This window comes from Anomaloglossus baeobatrachus, chromosome 8 (assembly GCF_048569485.1).
Source record: "Anomaloglossus baeobatrachus isolate aAnoBae1 chromosome 8, aAnoBae1.hap1, whole genome shotgun sequence".
In the NCBI taxonomy this organism is placed as follows: Eukaryota; Metazoa; Chordata; class Amphibia; order Anura; family Aromobatidae; genus Anomaloglossus; species Anomaloglossus baeobatrachus.
In genome coordinates, this window is record NC_134360.1 from 199,580,785 (window position 1) to 199,604,918 (window position 24,134).

Sequence of the window (24,134 nt, forward strand, 5' to 3'; positions counted from 1 at the left end):
GGTCGCCAATTTAGGGAACTTCGGGTATAGAAAATCGAATTCAACTGATGAAATCAGCTTCTCCTCCTTGGCCTTCAATAGAAGTCCTCTCAATTCCGTTTGATATACTGGGGTGGGGTTCTCCCTAAGTTGTTCATAACTTGTTCGATCCTTAATTAATGCCTCGCACATACCAACATACACATCGTGGTCCAAGATAACTACGTTTCCTCCTTTACCGGAGGGTTTTATTACCACCGATTTGTTGGACTCGAGATTACGTAATGCCTCCCTTTCATCAGACGTCAAGTTGGGTATCGATGCGTTTTTTTTAGGATCAATTCTCTTAATCTCTTCTGTAACTACCTTGCAAAAAATGTCAATAGCAGCATAGTCACCTAGAGGGGGGGCCTTTTTGCTTGCATTCCTAAGGTTTGTAAAGGGGCCTTCACCCTGAGTTCTCAGTCCTTCGTTTTCTAACTCAATCAATATATCCATGTCTTCCAGTATGTCATGTGAGACACCAAGTTCAAGACACCTCTTTTTCTCCACTGATGTAAAGTATTTCCTCCATTTTAGTTTTCTAATGAAGAGATTGATGTCTTTGATCCAATTAAAAGCATCGAATTTTGTCGTCGGAACAAAGGATAACCCCGTCCTCAAAATATTTTCCTCATTGTGTGATAGTTTATACTTTGACAGATTAACAATTTGCAAATCGTGTTCCCTCCTTGTGCACGTGTCTACTTTGTGCGATGTTCTCCTCCACTCCTCAGGTTGTATGTATTTGTGCTCGCCTGCTCTAAAAAAGAGGAGGAAGAGGCCGAAGATGATGACGCCGATGGTTTTGTTAAATCTGTGGGAGTTCTGTACCCCTGGTTCTGGTAGCCCTGGTAGCCTTGATATCTCCCCCTTCTCCAATTGTTTGACCCTCTCCATTTCTTTCTAGTATATGGTTCTCTAGACCTAAGGAATTTATTATCCCTGCCTTCCGTGTCAGAGGTCTCACCGTCAGTGGAGGACAAATCCGCTGGTGCCCTATTTAAAAAGGAATATGCTTCTTTATCGCGGAAATCAGTAAGATCTCGTAAAAACCTCTTATGCTTCCTATCCTTGATTGTTGCCCTAAATTTCTCCACTGAGGCTTTAAGTGACAATTCCCTGGTCTTAAAGTCACTTTCGTTTTTCACTTTCAGGGTCTCCGTAATCAGCTCTTGTAGTCTAACTGAAGATTTTTCCAGTGTCAGTTTCTCCTCGTCACGTAGTATCGTCATGAACCTAATAGAAGAAGCTATTGACTCCTCTTCCCATTTTTTAAGAAGCTCAGGGGATCTACACCTAGTCGCCGGGGTGATCTGAATCCGCAGCCCCCTAGGTACTACCTTTTGTTTAATATAATTATCCAAGGATTGGACCTCCCACCAAGATTTAATATTATTTTTGTAGGCCACATACAGTTGTTCAAATCTATTTTTTAGGGATGGCTGTTGATTACTATGCTCATCTGCAGATAATTCCGAAAATGCCTCCCGCGCATCATCAAGCCAAGACTGATCGTTTATTGGTCCCGATAAGAAACCAGCCATATCAATTAATACATAAACCAAACCGAATATAGATACCAAGGTAGAGTATACTAACAAAAACCGAATAATTCTATTACCTTAAAATCACAATATTTATTAGACATATATGCCACAAACAGAGTACATACAAACGTAAAATTATATTAAATAAACATCAGAAAGGAAGGCGAGAAGTTTTTCCCTTCCTCCACCCTTCCTAGCATACGGAGGTCGGCGTTCTAATTGGTCATAACGCCCCCGTTCCTCGTCGACTGATGTCCTATACTGACCCTCCACTCACTTTCAAGAGGACATAGAGTGTGTCTAAATAGCAGTGGGTAAAGTGTGACACCAAAAAGAAGGCCCACAGAGTTATAAGCACAAATAAATTGTGCAAGGAAAGACACTACGTCCGGCACTAATCGTCTGTCATAGACTAGCAGGGATGGGCCAAACTATGTCATCAAGTCGACATGTAATAAAAGATATATTTGATAAATTTGACATAAGCTGTTATTTGATATATTTAAGATATTTGACTTAAGCTGTTATTTGTCCAGAATTCACCCAACGCGTTTCGCCCCCTAGTCAGCAAAAAAGGGGCTCATCAGGGGTATAACAGCATGGATCCTTGAAACACACAGCTTCAAACCTAAACTGACTGATATGGAGTGTCAGTCAGTGAGTGGATGCCCAGATGGAGTACATATCGTTACCTGGGGATTGTTTCCTTCATGATACTCAGGTATTTGGATTCTCTATGTTGTATGGTTCTGTTGTTAGATGTATGGGCTCTTGTGCAAACATTAGGATTGCTGCCAACACTGTTTTCTATATGATTGGCATTACAGAGGGCGCAAATGCTATCATAGGACTCTGTTTAAATCGTTGCCTTCTTGAAATCCTGGGTATGTATATATTTTATCTGGTGTGATGTACACATCATAAGTATTTAGGTGTCATGGGAACTAAGCATTTCTTTTCACTATTATACTGGTGGGGTGCACGATCTATTGGTGCCCAATTGAGGATGGCTCTGACTGGTTTATTTGTTTTTATTGTTAAGGTTGTGTACTATATGTGACCCCAAAAGTTTTCTGGACATATAAAAATTCTGTGGACATATAAAAATTTTCTGGACATATGGATACTGTCTGTGGTGGCAATCTAGCCTGAACCTTATCCAGACTTTACGGTTAGCAGCGATTCTATCAGGTATCGGACTGTATTATTATTATTATTTTTTCAGTTAAAGATATATTCCACAGAGCCTATTCATTTCCTATAAGAGAGAAATGCCTCTTCTGTTTCTGATTGTCAGGTGCTTGAAGTGGTGTTGTACTACTGCTCTCTGGAGGACGTACCATATTATCTAATGGTCTTGGTACGGTTTTATAATGGTCAGTGCTGATTATCCTTACCTTTTTTGCTATATTATGGTGATCACAACAGTTTTTTCTTTGGTCTGAGATGAAACAAACTCTTTGTTCTATTTTAGGTTTGAAGCTGTGTGTTTCAAGGATCCATGCTGTTATACCCCTGATGAGCCCCTTTTTTGCTGACTAGGGGGCGAAACGCGTTGGGTGAATTCTGGACAAATAACAGCTTAAGTCAAATATCTTAAATATATCAAATAACAGCTTATGTCAAATTTATCAAATATATCTTTTATTACATGTCGACTTGATGACATAGTTTGGCCCATCCCTGCTAGTCTATGACAGACGATTAGTGACGGACGTAGTGTCTTTCCTTGCACAATTTATTTGTGCTTATAACTCTGTGGGCCTTCTTTTTGGTGTCACACTTTACCCACTGCTATTTAGACACACTCTATGTCCTCTTGAAAGTGAGTGGAGGGTCAGTATAGGACATCAGTCGACGAGGAACGGGGGCGTTATGACCAATTAGAACGCCGACCTCCGTATGCTAGGAAGGGTGGAGGAAGGGAAAAACTTCTCGCCTTCCTTTCTGATGTTTATTTAATATAATTTTACGTTTGTATGTACTCTGTTTGTGGCATATATGTCTGGATGTCACACACAGCAACATCGCTAGCAACGTCACAAAAGTTGTTCGCTAGCAGCGATGTTGCTAGCGATGTTGCTTAGTGTGACGGGGCCTTTACTATAAGAAATTGTTTGTGTCCATGTCTATGGTACAGCTGCCAAGTTACTGTGATACTCTTGGGCTGCTCTTGTCAGCTAACTACCAGCATTTAGCCTATCTCCACCACCAGTGGCTTTAGTGAAGACTCAGTAGCTGTTCAGGTATGCTCTTCCAGGCCAGTGATCGGTGCCTTGGTCCAATGGATCCACTAATCCTTTGCTCGCCCCGTGAACACTGCACTATGGAATTATGTTTGACAGGGACATCAGACATATAGAACAGTAGTCTGTATTGATATCCATTGTTACCACTGGTCATTCTTTTAGAATAATCTGTCAGCAGGTTTTTTTTCTATAGAGTTTGAGAACAGCATGATGTAGGGACAGAGAGCTTTATTCCAGAGATGTGTCACTTATTAGATTGGGTGATGTAGTTTCAATACAATCAGTATTTTATGAGAAGGAGATTATTACTAGAGGACTAGGTCTTGTATACAAGATATACAATAGGATAAAGAGTTGCACACAAGTCCCTATGTATATGGGAATAATGAAAAGCAGAACTGTTATGGGAATACTGGACTGAAAAATACAATGAACTATCTGAAAAAGTGAAAAACATGAAAATGGAATATGCATCACTGCTATGAATATTAGGAATATTAGAGATGTTTAGCCATTGTATTGATCAGTGCAAAAGAGCCCCAAAACCAACGCCAAGATAATCTCTATATTTGGGGTCCCTAGCCTATGTGTAACCTCACCTGCAGGTAAAAACTTGCTCTGTATGGGAAGCAAAGGACCAAGCTATATATGTGAAGTGAAACAAATGGCTGTGGGTGGGGCAGGGTTCTCAGACAAGAAGTGCATACTAACTAAAGAATGTATGTCTGGATCACCAGACATACATTCTTTAGTTCGTATACAAGATAGACCAGCTAATCTGTGTAAGGGTGGCTTTACACGTTACGACATCGCTAAAGCGATCTCGTTGGGGTCACGGAATTTGTGATGCACATCCGGCCGCGTTAGTGATGTCGTTGCGTGTGACACCTATTAGCGATTTTGAATCGTTGCAAAAATGTTCAAAATCGCTCATCGGTGACATGCCCCCCTATTCCCAATTATCGTTGCTGCTGCAGTAACAATGTTGTTCCTCGTTCCTACGGTAGCACACATTGCTACGTGTGACACCGCAGGAAAGAGGAACCTTTCCTTACCTGCGTCCACCGACAATGAGGAAGGAAGGAGGTGGGCGGGATGTTTGTCCCGCTCATCTCCGCCCCTACGCTTTGATTGGGCGGCCGCTTAGTGAAGTCGCAGTGATGCCAAACGAACCGCCCCCTTAGAAAGGAGGCAGTTCGCCGGTCATAGCGACGTCGCTAGGCAGGTATGTGCGTGTGACACTGCCTTAGCGATAATGTTCGCTACGGCAGCGATCACCAAATATCGGCCGTACGATGGTGGCGGGTGCTATCACGCTCGACATCGCTAGCATCGGCTAGCGATGTCGCAGCGCGTAAAGCCCGCTTAACTCTGCCCCACCACTGATTGGTGGCCTGCTAACAATATACAGAGTACACAGTAAGCTGCCTATCAGTGGTGTGGGTGGGGTTATACACAGCTCAGCATTCTGACCATTGTTACCTCTATAGCAGAGAAAACAGGGATTCTATTAAAACTGCACTAAGCAGTCCAATACGTGATACATCCATGGAATTAGGGTCTCAGACCCTACATCATGCTGATCTCAAATTTGATAGAACAAAATCTGCTATCAGATTGCCTTTAATTATTTTGAAATTCTCACATGGTGAAATGTCTGTAACATACATAATAGTAAATTCTGCATATTATTCCTTTAAATAAGGCATTATAGAGGTTATCCACTACTCTGGCAACTCCTTCTCAATCCATATGTTTTCCCCATTTAAAATAATAAAACTTACTCACTTGCGGTGCTAGTGCTGTTCCAGCGGTCTCAGGACTGTCACTCACGTGATCATTTAACTATGTAATATCACAAAATCACGGAGGTCAAAAAGCAGACACTTTACTCTCCCTGCCTTCACAAAAATCGCTTACATCCAGAGGAAGTGAGTGCTGATGCCTTTTCTGTTCCCCTGAATGTATGTGATACATCAAAAGGTAGGGAGAGGGCAGCGGCCACTTTTTGGCTGCCAGGATCACGTGATGTCACATAGTTACACGATCCTGGGAGAGAAACCGCTGGAATAATGCCTGCACCGGAGGTAAGTGTCAGTTTTATTATTTTACATGGGGGAAACATAAGGATTGAGAAGAGGTTGTCTGAGAAATGGACAAGCCCTTTAAAGTGGCCCAGAACGCTTACAAAAATAACACATTATACTTACCATGTGTATCACCCACCACTCCTTCTCTGACCGGGTCCCTTGTCAGTGTCTGCACTGCGTATTTTGGCTGGATGGGCAAGAACCAACACATACTGTATTATAGTTGACTACAGAGGTCACATATAACAGAGGTCACAGGGAGCAGCAAGGAGAACAGAAGGAAACCCGGACAGCGCTGGAAGGATAGAGAACAATAAGGGATAAATAAGGTGAATATAATTTTTTTAGCAGATAGGGTAATTTTTTTTTTTTTTTAAAAAAAGGGTTGACAACTAGTGCTGGGTGAGCGTGCTCACGGCACGTAACTTAATCGATTATTAGGATTTTCAAGTGCAACTTGAGTACCGAGTATAATGTAATGGCAAACTCAAACATTTTTAAACTCAGAGGCTTGAGGCTCAATCGAGTAACAAGCTTTGACGAGCACGCTCACTCATCACTATTGACATACCTTTTATCATTATTAAATTCAGAAATACTGAATCGTTGGACTGAGAGTCTCCTGTGAAATATAAATAAAGGACTAGGACTTCCATTGGAAATTCAGACAAGATTCCTAATATTTTTGGCAGCTTGAATATCGAAGTCTGTAATCCCATTCGCACACACTCTTGATAGAGCTGCTGCTTAACCCTAGAATGCATACCTGGGGCCTCGCAGGCCTGCTAGGTCACTTTTTTTTCTATGGTAGATTTATATGGTTGCACGTTCTAGGGTTAAAGAGGACCAACCACCAGGATTTTCATATACAAAGTAAAGACAGCGTTATACTAGCACTATCATGCTGATTCTAAACATACATTTAATTGTGATATTGGATGTATAGTTTCTGAAATATAGGCAAGTAAAGTTTGTGAAATGGACTGTTACTTGATTGATAGCAGCTGCAGAATATGTAATAGGTGGATTGGATTTTGTTCGTTTTTCCCGCCCCTGTCTGCCTGCCTGTCCTTCCTCCCCCTGTCCTTCCTCCCTCCTTCACCCATGTAATAACAGAGACAGAGGGAGGAAGAGCAGACAGGCAGACAGGGGCGGTGTCATGTCTCCCCTAGGGCCTGCTCCGGTGACATCTGCACCAGTCACCAGGCGCTGTTCTGCTCACACTGCAGGCTGTGCTGGTGATGGGGGAGAAGTCAGTTCCAGTGGCTCTGGTGGGCGAAGTAGCCACACATTCACCAGGCTTGGTCAGGCTGGAACTTGCAGTACTGCTGGCTGACTGTAGAGGTGTGTGCCTTCCAGCTAGTATCAGCTCCTACTCCAGCCTATGGGAAGGCACCACACCCTTTTTATATCCGTCAGTGTTCTTGGATCCTTGCCAGATATAGTCTTATGTTGTTGTGAGCCACATTCTTCTTGATACTGTGCACCTTGCTTTATATCTTGCATGAACTTGGCTTTGTTTATTGACATTCCTCCTGCCTGCTGTTTTGTACCTCGCCTGACATCCCGGTTTTGACTTTGGCCTGTTTTTTTGGACATTTCCCTTACCTTCCTATTTTGTACCTTGCTGATGTTCTGGGTTTGACCTTGGCCTATTGTCCAGACATTCCTCCTGCCTGCTCTGTTGTACCTCGCCTGACATCTTGGTTTTCACCTCGGCCTCTTTTCTGGACATTTCCCCAGCCATCCCATTTTGTACCTTGCTGACGTTATGGCTAAGACCTTGCCTGGCAACTATCCCTGTCTCTGGACTGTAGCCTACTTTAGGCAGTGAACCCCTGGACACTGCAGTAATTCCAGATCCCTGTAAAGGGGTTACAGGGTTTCGGGGTACCTTGGGGTCCTGCTTAGTGGGTGGTTTGCCGTTACAGGCGGGAATAACTAGCAAACCCAACCCACCAATGAAGTAACAGTAAATTTCACAAATTTTACTTGTCTATATTTCAGAAACTATACATCTGATCTTACATCTATAGGTATGTATAGAATCAGCATGATAGTGCCAGTATAGCACTGGCTTTAGGGGCACTTTGCACACTGCGACATCGCAGGTTCGATGTCGGTGGGGTCAAATTGAAAGTGACGCACATCCGGCATCGCATGCGACATCGCAGTGTGTAAAGCCTGGATGATACGATTAACGAGCGCAAAAGCGTCGTAATCGTATCATCGGTGCAGCGTCGGCGTAATCCATAATTACGCTGACGCAATGGTCCGATGTTGTTCCTCGCTCCTGCGGCAGCACACATCGCTGTGTGTGAAGTCGCAGGAGCGAGGAACATCTCCTACCGACCTCACTGCGGCTTCCGTAGGATATGCGGAAGGAAGGAGGTGGGCAGGATGTTTACATCCTGCTCATCTCTGCCCCTCCGCTCTGATTGGCCGCCTACCGTGTGACGTTGCAGTGACGCCGCACGACCCGCCCCCTTAACAAGGAGGCGGTTCGCCAGCCAGAGCGACGTCGCAGGGCAGGTGAGTGTGTGTGTGAAGCTGGCGTAGCGATAACTTTCGCTACGCCAGCTATCACCACATATCGCTGCTGCGACGGGGGCGGGCACTATCGCACTCGGCATCGCAGCATCGGCCTGCGATGTCGTAGTGTGCAAAGCCCGCCTTAGTTTATATATGAAAATCCTGGTGGTTGGTCCTCTTTAAAGTATCTGTTTAGATTTCCTATAAAATCAGTTTATCACAGCCGTCTTGGTTCTATTATAAATGGAAATCATGATGCTGGTGTGAACAGAGCCATATGTTCTATGTAAATTTGTTTGTTTTTTTTATTTAAATATTATGTTCATTAATCGAAAAAAATATATATAATACATTGAATATGTCCATAACAAGTGTATTTTCATTGACAGACCGCAGACTATAAATGCAGGCTCCGGTCCTCATCCTCATTGATGGCATACTGGATGTATACTTCAGTTATGCAGATTTGAGATGTGTTGTGTTGTAGAGTCAGAAGTGGATGCAATCAGAATATCTAAACACTTGTAGTATCTCTGGAAGGGCATGAAGTGCTTAAATACTTCACCGCTGCTTGAGTTGCAAATGCTTTAGAAAAAGCTTGTGTTTTGTGCGAGGAAGGACAAAGCGATCCGCAAAATCTATTCCTATCGCTGCAGCTGAATTTATTTTCTGTATGGTAAAAGCCACACACAGACGACAGATGTAATCCACCCTAGATTTGTATTTCTTAAAAGAATTTTAGAGAAGTGTAAAATGAGCCAAGGAAAAGCACCTGCTTTGGTTTCTCACAATAGAATTTCTTGAAAGATTAATGTTCAGAGGCCAAGCTGTTAAGGTGATTTCTTGTGTTTAAGATGCATGCAGTACACTGAATCCTTTCCCCCTACTTATCAAAGACATGTCACATCATACCGAAGCTCAAGAGACTATATTTCTCATTTCATAGGCCATGGAACAGCTTTCACAAATTTGGTTGGCAGTTCTTTCCAAAGAATGTGTGATCAAAGAAAGATATTCAAAGCATTTTCTATAAAATATTGTTATATTCATTGCATAATATCTCACTTCATTGTTGCGATGTGTGGCCCTGATCAAATTCCTTCAGCTGGGAAATGTGTGATTCTCCAGTCTTTTTATCTATTGTATGATTTTTTAAGAATAGCCTTCAATACCATTCTTGTAGGTTTCTTTTTTGGGTGTATGACCATGTAAAGCTGCTATTTTTTGTCACACATACATATATTTTTTTTCAATAACTTTCTAGGAATGGATTCAACTGTTCTAAAACTATTCACTATTTTGAAGGGGGTTTCTTTGTTTTAAAAGCTCATTATCCTTTTTGGAGTCAAATACTCTAAAGAGGGCTTTACACGCTACGACATCGCTAATGCGAACTCGTTGGGGTCACGTAATTTGTGACGCACATCCGGCCGCATTAGCGATGCCGTTGCGTGTGACACCTATGAGCGATTTTGCATCGTCGCAAAAATGTGCAAAATCGCTCATCGGTGACATGGAGGTCGTTTCTCAAATATCGTTACTGCAGCAGTAACGAAGTTGTTCCTCGTTCCTGCGGCAGCACACATCGCTCCGTGTGACACCGCAGGAACGAGGAAGCTCTCCTTACCTGCCTCCCGGCCACAATGCGAAGGAAGGAGGTGGGCGGGATGTTACGTCCTGCTCATCTCCGCCCCTCCGCTTCTATTGGGCGGTGGTTCAGTGACGCAGCTGTGACATCGCTGTGACGCTACACGAACCGCCCCCTTAGAAAGGAGGCGGTTCGGCAGTCACAGCGACGTCGCTGGGCAGGTAAGTACGTGTGACGGGTCTGGGCGATGTTGTGCGGCACGGGCAGCGATTTGCCCGTGTCGCACAACAGATGGGGGCGGGTACCCACGCTAGCGATATCAGTCATGATATTGCAGCGTGTAAAGCGGCCTTGTCAGTTTGGTTGGATTCACACGATGGTACGGCATCCAATGTGAGTGTATCGGATGCAATATGTTAATAACCCTCAGCTCCGGTTGTGCTGCAAGCATGAGCCAAGTGTCATACAACTGTGATCCGATCCAGCAATCAGATCACAGCAGCGGAGGAGAGGGAGGGATTAATCTCCCGATCTCCTCCATTGTCAGCCTGCGTGTATATATCGCACTACACTCGGATGTCATTCAAGTGCAGTCCGATGTTTCACTCACACCCATAGACTTGTATGGGTGTGAGTGACACATTTCTTGCTGAAAATTGCAGAATGCTTTGACTTTTCACTCATCCAGAATCTGGATGAGAAAAAAGCTGACCATCTGCTCTCCCTCATTGAATAACATTGGTACCCTTAAAGTGTTGTCTGATCTAAAATGATAATTCTGCTTTCACTTTATGTCACTCTATGTGAATGCAGACTTACGAATCCTCGGAGCTCACACATTGGGTGTTGCGAGCATTCACCAGTTTCTGAGCCAAGAACTGTGCTCATGTGACCACAATTGTGTGATTATGCATATTCCCGGCCAGAATCCAACTAGTGGGCATGGCCTCATTCACTGGAAATGTATTGAGCAAGGCCACGACCACTAGACAGCCACACCCACTAGTCGAACGCACCCACTCCATACATTTGTACTGAACGAGTCCACACCCAGTAGTCGGGTTCTGCCCAGGAATATGCATATAACACAATTGTGGCCACATTACCACCGTTCCCTGCTCAGTAATCAGTCAATGCTTGCAGTGCACAGTGTGTGCGCTGGGAGAACTCAAAAGTCTGCAGCTGGATAGAGTAACTGCAGACACTTTAGATAGGTTAACCCTTTAAAGGGATTGTCTTGGACTTCAATATTAATGGCCTATCCTTAGGGCTCATGCAGAGAACCGTATTTGTGGTCCGAGTGCAATCCGACAAAACAGGGGATCGCACTGTTACCAATGTTATTCTATGGAGTTGGAGTCCAATTTTTTCCTAGGATTGGGTAGTCTGAGGAAACAAATCACAGCATGTCCGAGTTGCCTTCATAATCATCTGTCACTTGGTCATACTAATCAATAAATCAATAGGGAAAATTGAAATTGACAGATTATGATTTTGTCCTGATGAAGGAGCCTAGATAGCTCTGAAATACGCTGACAATTAAATCATCATCATTTTATTGATCTCATCTCTGATTTGATCTCATCACTTTGGCAGCGCAGAGTTTTTAACCCTTTTCTCTTCACTATTGATTATACTCCATGTGGGTCCCAACAGCAGCTGTTTATACTACAATAGTGGTTGTGACTTTCACAACCACATTAGGTGATTCTTTCTTAGACCCCTATAATATTTTTTATTTACAGATAAGACCGTATTGTGCATTGTTTCTTTCCAGCTTCTATTTAATAGAAAAGAATCGGACATCTGAGTGTTGTCCAAACTTTTGACCAAATGAAGATTGAGAAACATTTTTCTATCTTCTCCACATACGAAAAAAATTAGATCACACGCTGATCAAACTTTTATCAGAGTCTGATCAAAAGTGCAATTAGCAAAATTGATCAGATTTTTTGGGATGAGAAAAAAGCCTGTTGTGTGCATCTAGCCTAAAGGGTGCTTTACACGCTGCGACATCGCTAGCGATAGCTAGAGATGTCGTGCGCAATAGCACCCGCCGCCATCGTTCGTGCGACATTTTGTGATCACTGCCGTAGTGAACATTATCGCTACGGCAGCGTCACACGCACATACCTTTTCAGCGACGTCGCTGTGACCGCCAAACAATCCCTCCTTCAAGGGGGAGGTGCGTTCGGCATCATAGCGTCGTCACTTCGGCGTCACTAAGCGGCCGCCCAATAGCAGAGGAGGGGCGGAGATGAGCGGCCGGAACATGCCACCCACCTACTTCCTACTTCATTGCCGGTGGACGCAGGTAAGGTGATGTTCATCGTTCCTGCGGTGTCACACATAACCATGTGTGATGCTGCAGGAATGACGAAAAACCTGCAGCATGCACCACCAACGATATTATAAAAAGGAGTGACGTGTCAACGATCAACGATTTTTGATGCTTTTGTGATCGTTGATCATCGCTCCTTGGTGTCACACGCTGGGTTGTCGCTAACGGCGTCGGATGTGCGTCACTAAGGACATGACCCCGACGATATATCGGTAGCGATGTTGCAGCGTGTAAAGCACCCTTTAGCATAGGTCATCAATAACTGATTAATGGGGGTGCAATATCCTGCACCCGATGCCAGTTAACTGTACCTGGATCTGGATTCGCCAGAAGTGCACAGTTGTAGAGCTGAACAGCTCAGCTTTGTCTACAATATAGTGGCAGCAGACGGATACTGCACATTCATACACTATTTGAATCAATGTAAAAATCCCTGACAATCTTTTCTTAATGAAAGAGGCTATTCATTCAAAAACTTTTTCTATTAGCTTACGGTTCCATTAGCGTATCGATTCCTAAGCGATATTGTGAGGGCCGGGGAGGACTGGTAGGCCCAGGAGGTGGATCCACTGGACCGAGCACCCCACCTGGAGGGCAGGGTACACGGTAGCTGGAGCACTAACATGGCAGGAACGGGAGCAGGTATCAGGAAGCAAAGACAGGACCAGGTCACTAAGGTCACAGCGTACTTTAAGGCAGTAATAGGAAACAGGAACAAAGACCTGAGCACTTAGCTCACAAGACAAGGCATAGAAACACAAGCAATGATCAGGCGCCGCCCACATGGAGAGGCCAGTCTTATATACTCAGCACAGCCTCAGGTCATTTCCTGTTGCAGCAGTGCTGGGGCTATAAGACCAGGTGAGTGGGCGCGGCCCGGTCCTATACAGAACATTAGTCAGAATCAGACTCCTGAGACCAGGAACAGGATTCTGAGGAGCAGGAGCGGGAGCGGCAGCCATGACCAGTGGACACGTGGACTGGATCAGTGGGTAAGGAGTGGTGCTGGGACATGGGGAGCGTGACAGTACCCCCCCCTTGAAGCCCCCCTCTCCTCGGCCGAGACATGAAGGCGCACCGAAGAGAGGCAGCAACGTACTTCCGGGACAACCAGGACAGGGCCTCACGACCGCAATCCACCCAATCGACCAGGAAGGACTGCTTACCCCGGACCGTTTTCATGGCCACTATGTCCCGTATCGGGGAACCCATGTCAGCGGCAAGGGAGGCAACCGAAAGGGAAGGAGAGTCAGAAGCAGGACTGGAATCTTGGACGACCGGATCGGGCGTCTCGGACCAGGTATCAGACAATGTCTCATCCTGGGCAGCCGGTGGAATCAAAGTCTCATCTCCAGAAGATGGTGGAATCAAGGTCTCAGAGACTGGGGATGATGGAACGACACTGGATAGCGTCGTCTCTTCTTCAGGATCCTGCAGCTTGACTGAGTCAAGTGCCAGGGGCTGAGGAACAGGCTGCAAGCAGGTTTCGTGGCACAAGGGACTCCAGCGGGTAATCGCGCCAGAGCGCCAACTAATAACAGGGTCATGGAGTTTCAGCCAGGGCAGGCCCAACAGGAGCTCAGGAGCCATCCTCGGGATCACATAGAAGGCGATGGTCTCTGTATGCGAAGTGCCAACCTGGAGGTTCACGGGCTCGGTGGTATACCGGACAGGTTCATAGAGCGGTTTGCCGTCTACAGAGGCGAACCAGAGAGGCTTTTTCAGCGGGGTGACAGGGACCTGGTATTTGTCTACCGTGGCCTGGTGGATAAAGTTGCCTGCCGCCCCAGAATCGATGTGGGCCTCAGCTGAAAACCGGGTCCCCTCTGTCGTCACCCGGACAGTCTCTTTAACTGGAACCAAAGGGATTTCGGTGGCAAGGGTGGCGGTTCCCACCATCCCTTGGACCTGGGGTCTACCTGGTTTCACCGGGCAAGAACGGAGCATATGTGAACCGTCTCCGCAATAGAAGCACAGGCCCCGGGCGAGCCGTTCTGCACGGCGTTGCTTGGCTTGGGTCAGACGGTCCACTTGCATGGGTTCTGGTGACGATTCACGGAAAGTCAGGGACGAGGGTGTGGTAGGTTTCTGTGGGGGCAAGACGTGGCAAGGTGATCTCTTCTCTCGGACTATCTCTTTGATACGCTCCTGAAAACGGAGGTCAATCTGGGTGGCCAGGGAAATCAAAGCGTCCAAGGTTCGTGGAACGTCACGGCCGGCAAGTTCGTCTTTAATACGACCAAAGAGACCCTCCCAAAAGGCTGCCGTTAAGGCCTCATTGTTCCAGCCCAGCTCCGAAGCGAGCGTGCGGAACTGTATGGCATACTGGCTGACTGTTTGGGTCCCTTGGCGTAGCCGGAGGAGCGTAGAGGTCACTGCGGTAGTTCGTCCGGGTTCGTCGAAGGTGCCCCGGAAGGCTCGTAGGAACTCCTGGATATCGGTGGTCATCGGGTCCTCGTTCTCCCACAGGGGGTTAATCCAGGCCAGGGCTTCACCTTCCAGGTGTGACATCAGAAACGCCACCTTGGTCTGGTCTGAGGCGAACAAGTGCGGGAGGAACTGGAAGTGCAGGGAGCACTGGTTCAGGAAGCCTCGGCAGGACTTGGGATCCCCTGCGTAGCGAGGTGGAGCAGCAAGGCGAAGTTGCGAGGCTGGGGAGGAACCTGGTTCAGACCTGGAGACTGGTTGCTGCGTGGACGAGGCGGCGGTCTGCAGCGTATACAACCGGTGGTCCACGGACGCCAGGAATTTCAGCATCCGGTTCAGGGTTTCACGCTGTTGTGCCAGCTCCTGGTGCAGCTCAGCCAGCTCTGATTTCTGTGCCTCAGCGGGATCCATGGCCTGTGCTCCAGCGGGATCCATGGCCTGATCATACTGTAATCTTTTAAGTATATTCCAAACTGTAAACTTTGGGTGGAAACCTTAATTAGACATAACTGGAAATAGTTAAATTTTGAGGAATTTGTAATTAGAGAAAATTGTGTTTTTAGGGGCAGTCGAGTACTTTTATATACATGACCTATCATTTGAATAGAGATGGATGTGAAGTAGACGTCCACGGCCACTATAAAATTGAAAGAGTTTTGTTGTTCCGCTCCGCAACTTAGCACATCCAGCTGCCAAAACCACCGAGAACAGCTACCTATTGGGGGTGCCAAGTGTTGTAACCCCAACTGTTCTGATATTAATGACCTATCCTAAGGAATATCCATCAATTCATAAGTGCCAGAAAATTATTTTAATTATTGTATATTTTCTTGTTTATTTGGTTTTAATTACTAAAAATATCAAGAGTGATGGTATACAAAGAGACAATGAGAAGAAGATAAAATTAGCTACAAAGTTGGTCAATTTCAGATCCTCCATTTTTTAAAAATACTTAACTTATAAAAAGGAGTCAAGTCTCCATATACTTTGCCGAAGACTTAGTATTTGAGATGTAAAATGAAAACTACACACTTGATTCAAGATTTGACTGGTCTTAAAGGTGTATTCCCATCTCCAAGATCCTATCTCAATATGTTGCAGGTGTAAAAATATTAGCAAATACGTCAGATTAGAAATGTAGTATAGTTCTGATTCACCATGTTGCTTACCTCATGTTCAGGGCATTGCAGGAACTTAGATATCCATGGTTAGGACAACACATATAGTCACAGTTGGTTAGTTAGTTAGTTTCTAATGGTCATAACCACGGATACTTAAGGTCCTGCAATGCCCTGAACATGAGGTAAGTGACATAGTGAATAAAGGAGAACTACACTACATTTCTAATTGGTATAGGATCTTGGCGATGGGAGTAACCGTTTATCTCAATTGAATACCATCATGTGTTTCACCAGAATGTCGAGAGGACGGCTATCCCATTACTATGTTGCTTACCTCATGTTCAGGGCATTGCAGGAGCTTAGACATCCATGTGTATGACCAAACATATAGTCACGGTTGGTTAGTTATTTAGTTAGTTAGTTAGTTGCTAGTGGTCATAACCATGGATACTTAAGGTCCTGCAATGCCCTGAACACGAGGTAAGTGATATAGTGAATCAGGAGAACTATGCTACATTTCTAATTGGAGTGATTTGCAAATATTATCATTATTACACCTACAACATATTGGGATAGGATCTTGGAGATGGGAATACCCCTTTAAGTCAACAGGATACCATCATGTATTTTACCAGAATGTCGAGAGGATGGCTATCCCATTACTATGAGAGCTGGCTAAGTGGGTGGCAAGCTAGTGGGACTGACATAGGCTTGTTATAGACGGGGCTGACCTTGCTGATGGGTAAGGACCAAATGGGCTCGGTGTGCAGAACAAAGAACAACCAAAACTCATGGGATCTTCTGACACCTCAATATGGGTACAATAACCTCACATGTTAAGAGAGGAAACTACAGAATAAAGTAAAAGAAAATTATGTAAATTCTTGTTTCACAATTTTAACAGCAATTTTTATCAGCTGGAAAATTCCTTTAATTTTTTTGTTGTCAATATGTCAACTATTGTATAGTTTAGTTGCATAAACCATCTGAAAAGCAGAATTAAAAAATATGACAAATATCCATAACTAATGTTAATGTGATGTCTATTTACAGAAATGTGAGAAACTGGAAAACAATTTTGATGACATCAAACATACTACTCTGAGTGAGCGAGGAGCTCTCCGAGAAGCCATGAGGTAAGATCAGATCGCCATGGTAACAGGTATCCATGTGCTAATGCAGGAAGTCATTCTTCATTATTGGGGGAGCAAATGAGTTCATTGCCACCATTCAGCTACGCTCTCCAAGGTATTAATTTGTCACTGGATAGGCTTCCCTCGGGGTTACAATTTGGTTTAAAGCCGCATAAATAATAAGCCTCGCTGCGCACTAAAAACTAAATGTTTAATTGGTGACTTGAAATGCTTTAAGGTTCTTGTGAGTTATATTTATTCTGAACCATGTATGAATAGCAATGCCCGTATTTCCCAAGGAGCATAAATTGTGCAGGCTGAATAATTTAGCTATGTCCAGTGTTTCCTAAAAATAAATACAATGGGTCTCATGTATAACTATGACTTGAACAAAAAATGTCAGTATTGTCCACAGAAGCCAATTAGCTGAGATCTGGTTGTTTGCTATGGGCACACTTTTCAATTAGGCATGAGGCCCCTATTTACTGCCCATACTACTTATACTAGGAATCTAGGCCTGGTCCGGCATCAACCATGTATTATCTCCACCCAATGGAGAATCACATTTTACTCTAGAGTATATCTCTCATTTGGGTCATAGAGATGAGTGAATCTTTTGAAATTTGCATTTTCACCAAAATATAAGATTTAATTTTAACAAATTTGCCATAAATCACAATACTAAAGACTCAATAATTGCCTGGAAAAAGGAGGGAGAGCTGAAAAGGTAAAGGAGAAGGGTCAGAGAGAGGGATTTGATATTGCCCTCCTTGTTTGTAATGAACTCCAATATATCTCAAATCAATCAATTCCCAGTCATGCAGAGAGACTATGCAGGTCCAGCACCTCCTATATATATATATATCACCTGACTCTTTAAATAATTTTTCATAGAATCAGACTACCTCTGCCATTTTTAATCTGTTTGATCACTGATACTAGTCCACACACAATCAGATCAAATCTTTTTCTATCTATAGGTTGAATGAGCTGTGCACTCTGACATCCTATCTCTACACTGAATAATCTGTGCACTCTGACATCCTATCTCTACACTGAATAATCTGTGCACTCTGACATCCTATCTCTACACTGAATAATCTGTGCACTCTGACATCCTATCTCTACACTGAATGAGCTGTGCACTCTGACATCCTATCTCTACACTGAATGATCTGTGCACTCTGACATCCTATCTCTACACTGAATGATCTGTGCACTCTGACATCCTATCTCTACACTGAATGATCTGTGCACTCTGACATCCTATCTCTACACTGAATGAGCTGTGCACTCTGACATCCTATCTCTACACTGAATTATCTGTGCACTCTGACATCCTATCTCTACACTGAATGATCTGTGCACTCTGACATCCTATCTCTACACTGAATGAGCTGTGCACTCTGACATCCTATCTCTACACTGAATGATCTGTGCACTCTGACATCCTATCTCTACACTGAATGATCTGTGCACTCTGACATCCTATCTCTACACTGAATGATCTGTGCACTCTGACATCCTATCTCTACACTGAATGATCTGTGCACTCTGACATCCTATCTCTACACTGAATGATCTGTGCACTCTGACATCCTATCTCTACACTGAATGAGCTGTGCACTCTGACATCCTATCTCTACACTGAATGAGCTGTGCACTCTGACATCCTATCTCTACACTGAATGATCTGTGCACTCTGACATCCTATCTCTACACTGAATGAGCTGTGCACTCTGACATCCTATCTCTACACTGAATGAGCTGTGCACTCTGACATCCTATCTCTACACTGTGAAGGCATATAATGGTACCTATTAACTAGTGCCCATCTTTTATGCTACCTGTGATAATCACCTTCCCTATTGGGTAAGTTAGCCTGTCATGTGATAGCTGCAGGGCATTATGATGAAGCCTGTGCTGCTGCGTTTGATGCCATTAGTCCAAAGTCTAAAGGGTGCTTTACACACTGTCACATCGCTAGTGATAGCAATGTCCTGCGCGATAGCACCCGCCCCCGTCGTTCGTGCGACATTTGGTGATCACTGCCGTAGCAAACATTATCACTACGGCAGCGTCACACGCACATACCTTATCTGCCATGTCGCTGTGACCGCCGAACAATCCCTCCTTCAAGGGGGAGGTGCGTTCGGCATCATAACGACGTCACTGCAGCGTCACTAAGCGGCCACCCAATAGCAGAGGAGGGGCGGAGATGAGCGTCCGGAATATCCCGCCCACCTCCTTCCTTCCTCCTTTCTGGTGAAAGCAGGTAAGGAGATGTTCGTCGTTCCTGCGGTGTCACACATAGCAATGTGTGATGCCGCAGGAATGACGAACAACATCGTACCTGCAGCAGCAACAATAATATGAAAAGGAGCGATGTGTCAACCATCAACGATTTTTGACGCTTTTGCGATCGTCTATTGTCGCTTCTAGGTGTCACACGCTGCGATGTCGCTAATGGCGCCGGATGTGCGTCACTAACGATGTGACCCCGACGATATATTGGTAGCGATGTCACAGCGTGTAAAGCACCCTTTAGTCTTCAGCAGTGCTTGAAATGTCGCCAGACATTTGTCTTTTTGGTCCAATTTTTACAAATTGAATCGCAGAATATCTAAATTTGCTGTGACCTGTTAGTTTCAGGAATTTCAATTTGAACTCAATCCTCAGTGGATCTGCTAATACACTCAATATCTTCAGTCTTAAATGAACTCTATCTGAATCATGAGCCTATTTTCTTTGAAGAAACTTTTAGCCCTCACCCAAAAAAATACAAATATTTCTAACTTTTTCTTGAACCATAAGCAAATGACCAGATTTCAAGCTTCCAGGCTAGGGGCTATTGGTACAAACCCGGAACATTACAGTTCGTGTTTGCTCATCTCTCATCATACTATGTGTTTTAGACAAGTTCTGTGGCTTATGCACAAAAAACGATTGCTGCACCTGTGGTAGAATCCTTCACTTCAACAATAGGGGATGATAGTCTAAGTCCAATGGATCCACTTTGCCTCCATAACACAATCAAACATCAAAGACAGTGTCCCAGGGGTATTTTCCAACTTCTTAATTCCATCAAGCAATGTTTCACCCTACATATGGGCATGATAAAGCTTATATGTAGTGCGAAACATTGCTTAATAAAGCCCATATGTAGGGCGAAACCTTGCTTGATAAAGCCAATATGTAGGGCGAAACCTTTGCTTGATAAAGCCCATATGTAGGGCGAAACCTTGCTTGATAAAGCCCATATGTAGGGAAGAATGTTGCTTGATGTAATAAAGTTGGAAAGATCCCTGAGACGCTGTCTTTGATGTTTTATTGAGTTTAAGTATAGGCTTGTTTGATAATACTGTGAAACTTCACTGGTTTCATGAAAGTGGTTAAGATTAGGCACTGTGCCCACGATCCATCATTTCTGAGGTGGAGGAGGGTGTAAGTCACTTTTCTTTTATTGTCTTGAGGTATTTGCTTACGTTTATTGTGCCGATTTGACCAAAATGGCGAATGTAGTTACAGAATTTTGCCACAAAAAATTACTTCTTTCTCAACAGAAATCTTTTTTGCAACTTTTCAAGCATAAGTCACATTTTTTTTCAAAATGACAAATAAAAAATATGGGAAGACGCAGAGAAATACACCAGCGATCAACTGGAGTAAAGTTACACCAAATTGTGTGACTTAAGTCACAATAGATGAATCAGTCAATATTGTCTGGAATCACTAAACTCTGTCCACAAAGTAGATTAAAAAAGTAAAAAAAAAAACTAAACAAAAACAGGCATAAAGGCAATGATGAATTGGGGCTTGTGTGCCAAACAATGGTCCAAGATTTTTGTTGTTAATTTCTGGCAGAAGGTAAGCCAATTAGTGAAAGTTTTGATATTAATTAATATTAGTTCAACATCTTTAGACTTCAAGTAATATTTTAAGATGCAGAATATGTTTATTTTTCAAAAACGAGGCTATGTGAGTAAAAAGGTACTGTATTTTTCAGATTAAAAGACGCACTTTACCTCCCAAAAATTTGGGAGCAAAATGAGGGGTTTGTCTTAAAATCCGAAAGTGGTTTACCGGTGGGGTGGTGAAGAGGGGTCAAAGGAAGCAGAGGTAATGTTATGCAGTGTGCTCACGCTGGTCTGTGCGGTGCTGTTCTATGCATTGGGCGGCACGGCTCTGCTCTGCTTCTGTGCGTGGCTTGTGATGTGGCGCTGTTCTGTGCGGGACTGCGCTTTTCTGTGTGGGGCTGCTCTGCTCTGTGCGGGGCTGCTGCTCGGTTCTGCTCGGCAAGCGGTCATTCTGAAGATGTCGGCAATCAGGGCTTCAAATAATGGCGCCTAGAGTCTGCGCGTGCGCAGATGGAGCTCTCAGCTCAAGCTCTCATCTGCGCACGTGCAAACTTCGGCTGCCATTATTTGAAGTCTCACTGCTGACCGCTGACATCTTCAGAATGTCCGGTGACTTATAGCCTCCCACACAGAGCAGACCAAAATCTTGTCACCAGGCCCTGCACAGCAGAGCCGCGTCACCAGGCCCCGCACAGCAGAGCCGCATCATCAGGCCCCACACAGCAGAGCCGCGTCACCAGGCCCTGCAAAGCAGAGACTAATCACAAGGCCGCACAGAGCAGCGCCTGCAGTGAGTATCTGAGTCCCCCTCTGTACCAGTAGCAGCATTACAGTACTTCAGTACCGACCCTGCTTCCTGTGACCCCCGCTCTGCTGCTGCCCTTTCTCCCTGATAAAATGCCACCGGATTATAATACAGACCCCATATTTTTTTTCCTCCAAATTTGGGGTGAGTCTTATAATCCGGTGCGTCTTATAAAACGAAAAATATGGTATTTTCCTTTTTCTAGATACATTGCATTGTATTTAGTAACCTGCAATGTAAAGAATAGGTCACTTATTAAACAATATTTTTTTACTGACTACTCTTATCTTGAACAATATTCTTTATTGTTTCTTACTTAGAAACTCCAACTAATAAACTTTTCATACTAAACTTTATGGCTGTGTGACACCAGCAAGGATTTCCCAATGCAATAGTGCATCAGAAAATGATTATTGCTTAATTGTGTCCTAATGGACACACTACTTTGTATTATGCAATTTAAATTCCATTTCCATCCATTAGAATCAGTCATTTTCCATTGATTGATCCAGGAGGCATTTTTAATATTGAGTACAGTTTTGCAAACATCACTGATCATTTACTGTAGCACAAAAAAAATATTTTTGCGGCTTTACTTGTTTGAATAATTTTTTATGAAATTGCAGTCCCACGTTACGAAAACGCAGCATATTTTTATCTACAATTTACACTGCTAGGATTGTGCGTGAGATTTTAGGAAGTCTAAACTTACAATATATCACAAAAGTGAGTACACCCCACATTTTGTAAATATTTTATTATATCTTTTCATGGGACAACACTGAAGATCTGACACTTTTATACAATGTACAGTAGTCAGTGTACAGCTTCTATAACAGTGGAAATTTGGTGTGCCCTCTAAATAACTAAACAAACAGCCATTAATGTTTGCAACATAAGTGAGTGCACCCTAAGTGAAAATCAGCAAATTGTGCCCAAAGTGTCAATATTTTGTGTGGACACCATTTCAGGCAAATCTTTTGGACATGGACGTCACTAGAGTTTCACAGGAGCCACTTGAATTCTTTTCCACTCCGACATGACGACATCATGGAGCTGGTGGATGTTAGAGACCTTGCACTCCTCCAGCTTTCCTTTGAGGAGGCCCCACAGATGCTCAGTAGGGTTTAGGTCTGGAAATATGCTTGTCCAGTCCAGCACCTTTAAGGTTGCTTTACACGCTACGACATCGCTAAAGCGATGTCATTGGGGTCACGGATTTTGTGATGCACATCCGGCCGCGTTAGCGATGTCGTTGCGTGTGACACCTATTAGTGATTTTGAATCGTTGCAAAAACGTTCAAAATTGCTAATCGGTGACATCCCCCCTATTCCCAATTATCGTTGCTTCTGCAGTAACGATGTTGTTCCTCGTTCCTGCGGCAGTACACATCACTCCGTGTGACACTGCAGGAACGAGGAACATCTCCTTACCTGCGTCCTTCCAGCAATGAGGAAGGAAGAAGGTGGGCGGGATATTGGTCCCGCTCATCTCCGCCCCTCCGCTTTGATTGGGTGGCGGCTTAGTGACGTTGTTGTGACGCCAAACGAACCGCCCCCTTAGAAAGGAGGCGGTACGCCAGTCACAGCGACGTCGCTATGCAGGTAAGTCCGTGTGACAGGGGTGCGTGATTTTGTGTGTGATGGACAGCGATATGCCCGTGTCACACAAACGATGGGGGTGGGTACGCACGCTAGCGATATCGGTACCGATATCGCAGCGTGTAAAGCCCGCTTTACTCTTAGATTCTTTATAAATCATCATCTTGGAGGTGTGTTTAGGATTATTATCATGTTTAAATACTGACCTACGGCCAAGTTTCCAAAGAGAGGGGATCATGCTCTGCTTCAGTATGTCACAGTACATGTTGTCATTCATGGATCCCTCAATGAACTGTAGCTCGCCACAGCCGGCTGCACTCATGCAGCTCCAAACCAAGACACTCCCACCACCATGCTTGACTGTAGGTAGGACACACTTGTCTTTATGCTCCACATCTGGTTGCTATCACACATTTTTGACATCATCTGTAACAAATAAGTTTATCTTAGTCTCATCAGACCACAGGACATTGTTCCAGTAATCCATGTCCATATTCTGCTTGTCTTCAGCAAATTGTTTGCAGGCTTTCTCATGTATCATCTTTAGAAGAGCCTTTCTTCTGAGACAACAGCCATGCAGACCAATTTGATGCAATGTGTGGCGTATTGGTCTGATCACTGACAGATTGACCTCCCACCCCTGTAACATATGCAGAAATGCAGGCATCACTCATGGGTCTATTTTGAAAAGATAACCTCTAGATATGACGCTGAGCATGTGCACTCAACTTCTTTGGTCGGCCATGGTGAGGCCTATTCTTAGTAGAACCTATCTTGTTAAAGCCACCGTGCTGCACCTCAACTTCAGGGTGTTGTCATTC

General features: G+C 44.2%; 1 protein-coding gene across 2 annotated transcripts in view; it reads left to right on the plus strand.

Moving 5' to 3' along the window:
* DPYD (dihydropyrimidine dehydrogenase) overlaps positions 1-24,134 on the plus strand; it is a 1,712,944-nt gene that overhangs the window by 276,882 nt on the left and 1,411,928 nt on the right. For both annotated transcript variants that reach the window (XM_075321045.1, XM_075321044.1), the window contains exon 3: positions 16,970-17,052. In XM_075321045.1, coding sequence (XP_075177160.1) covers positions 16,970-17,052 — 83 coding nt within the window. The remainder of the gene's footprint in view (positions 1-16,969; positions 17,053-24,134) is intronic.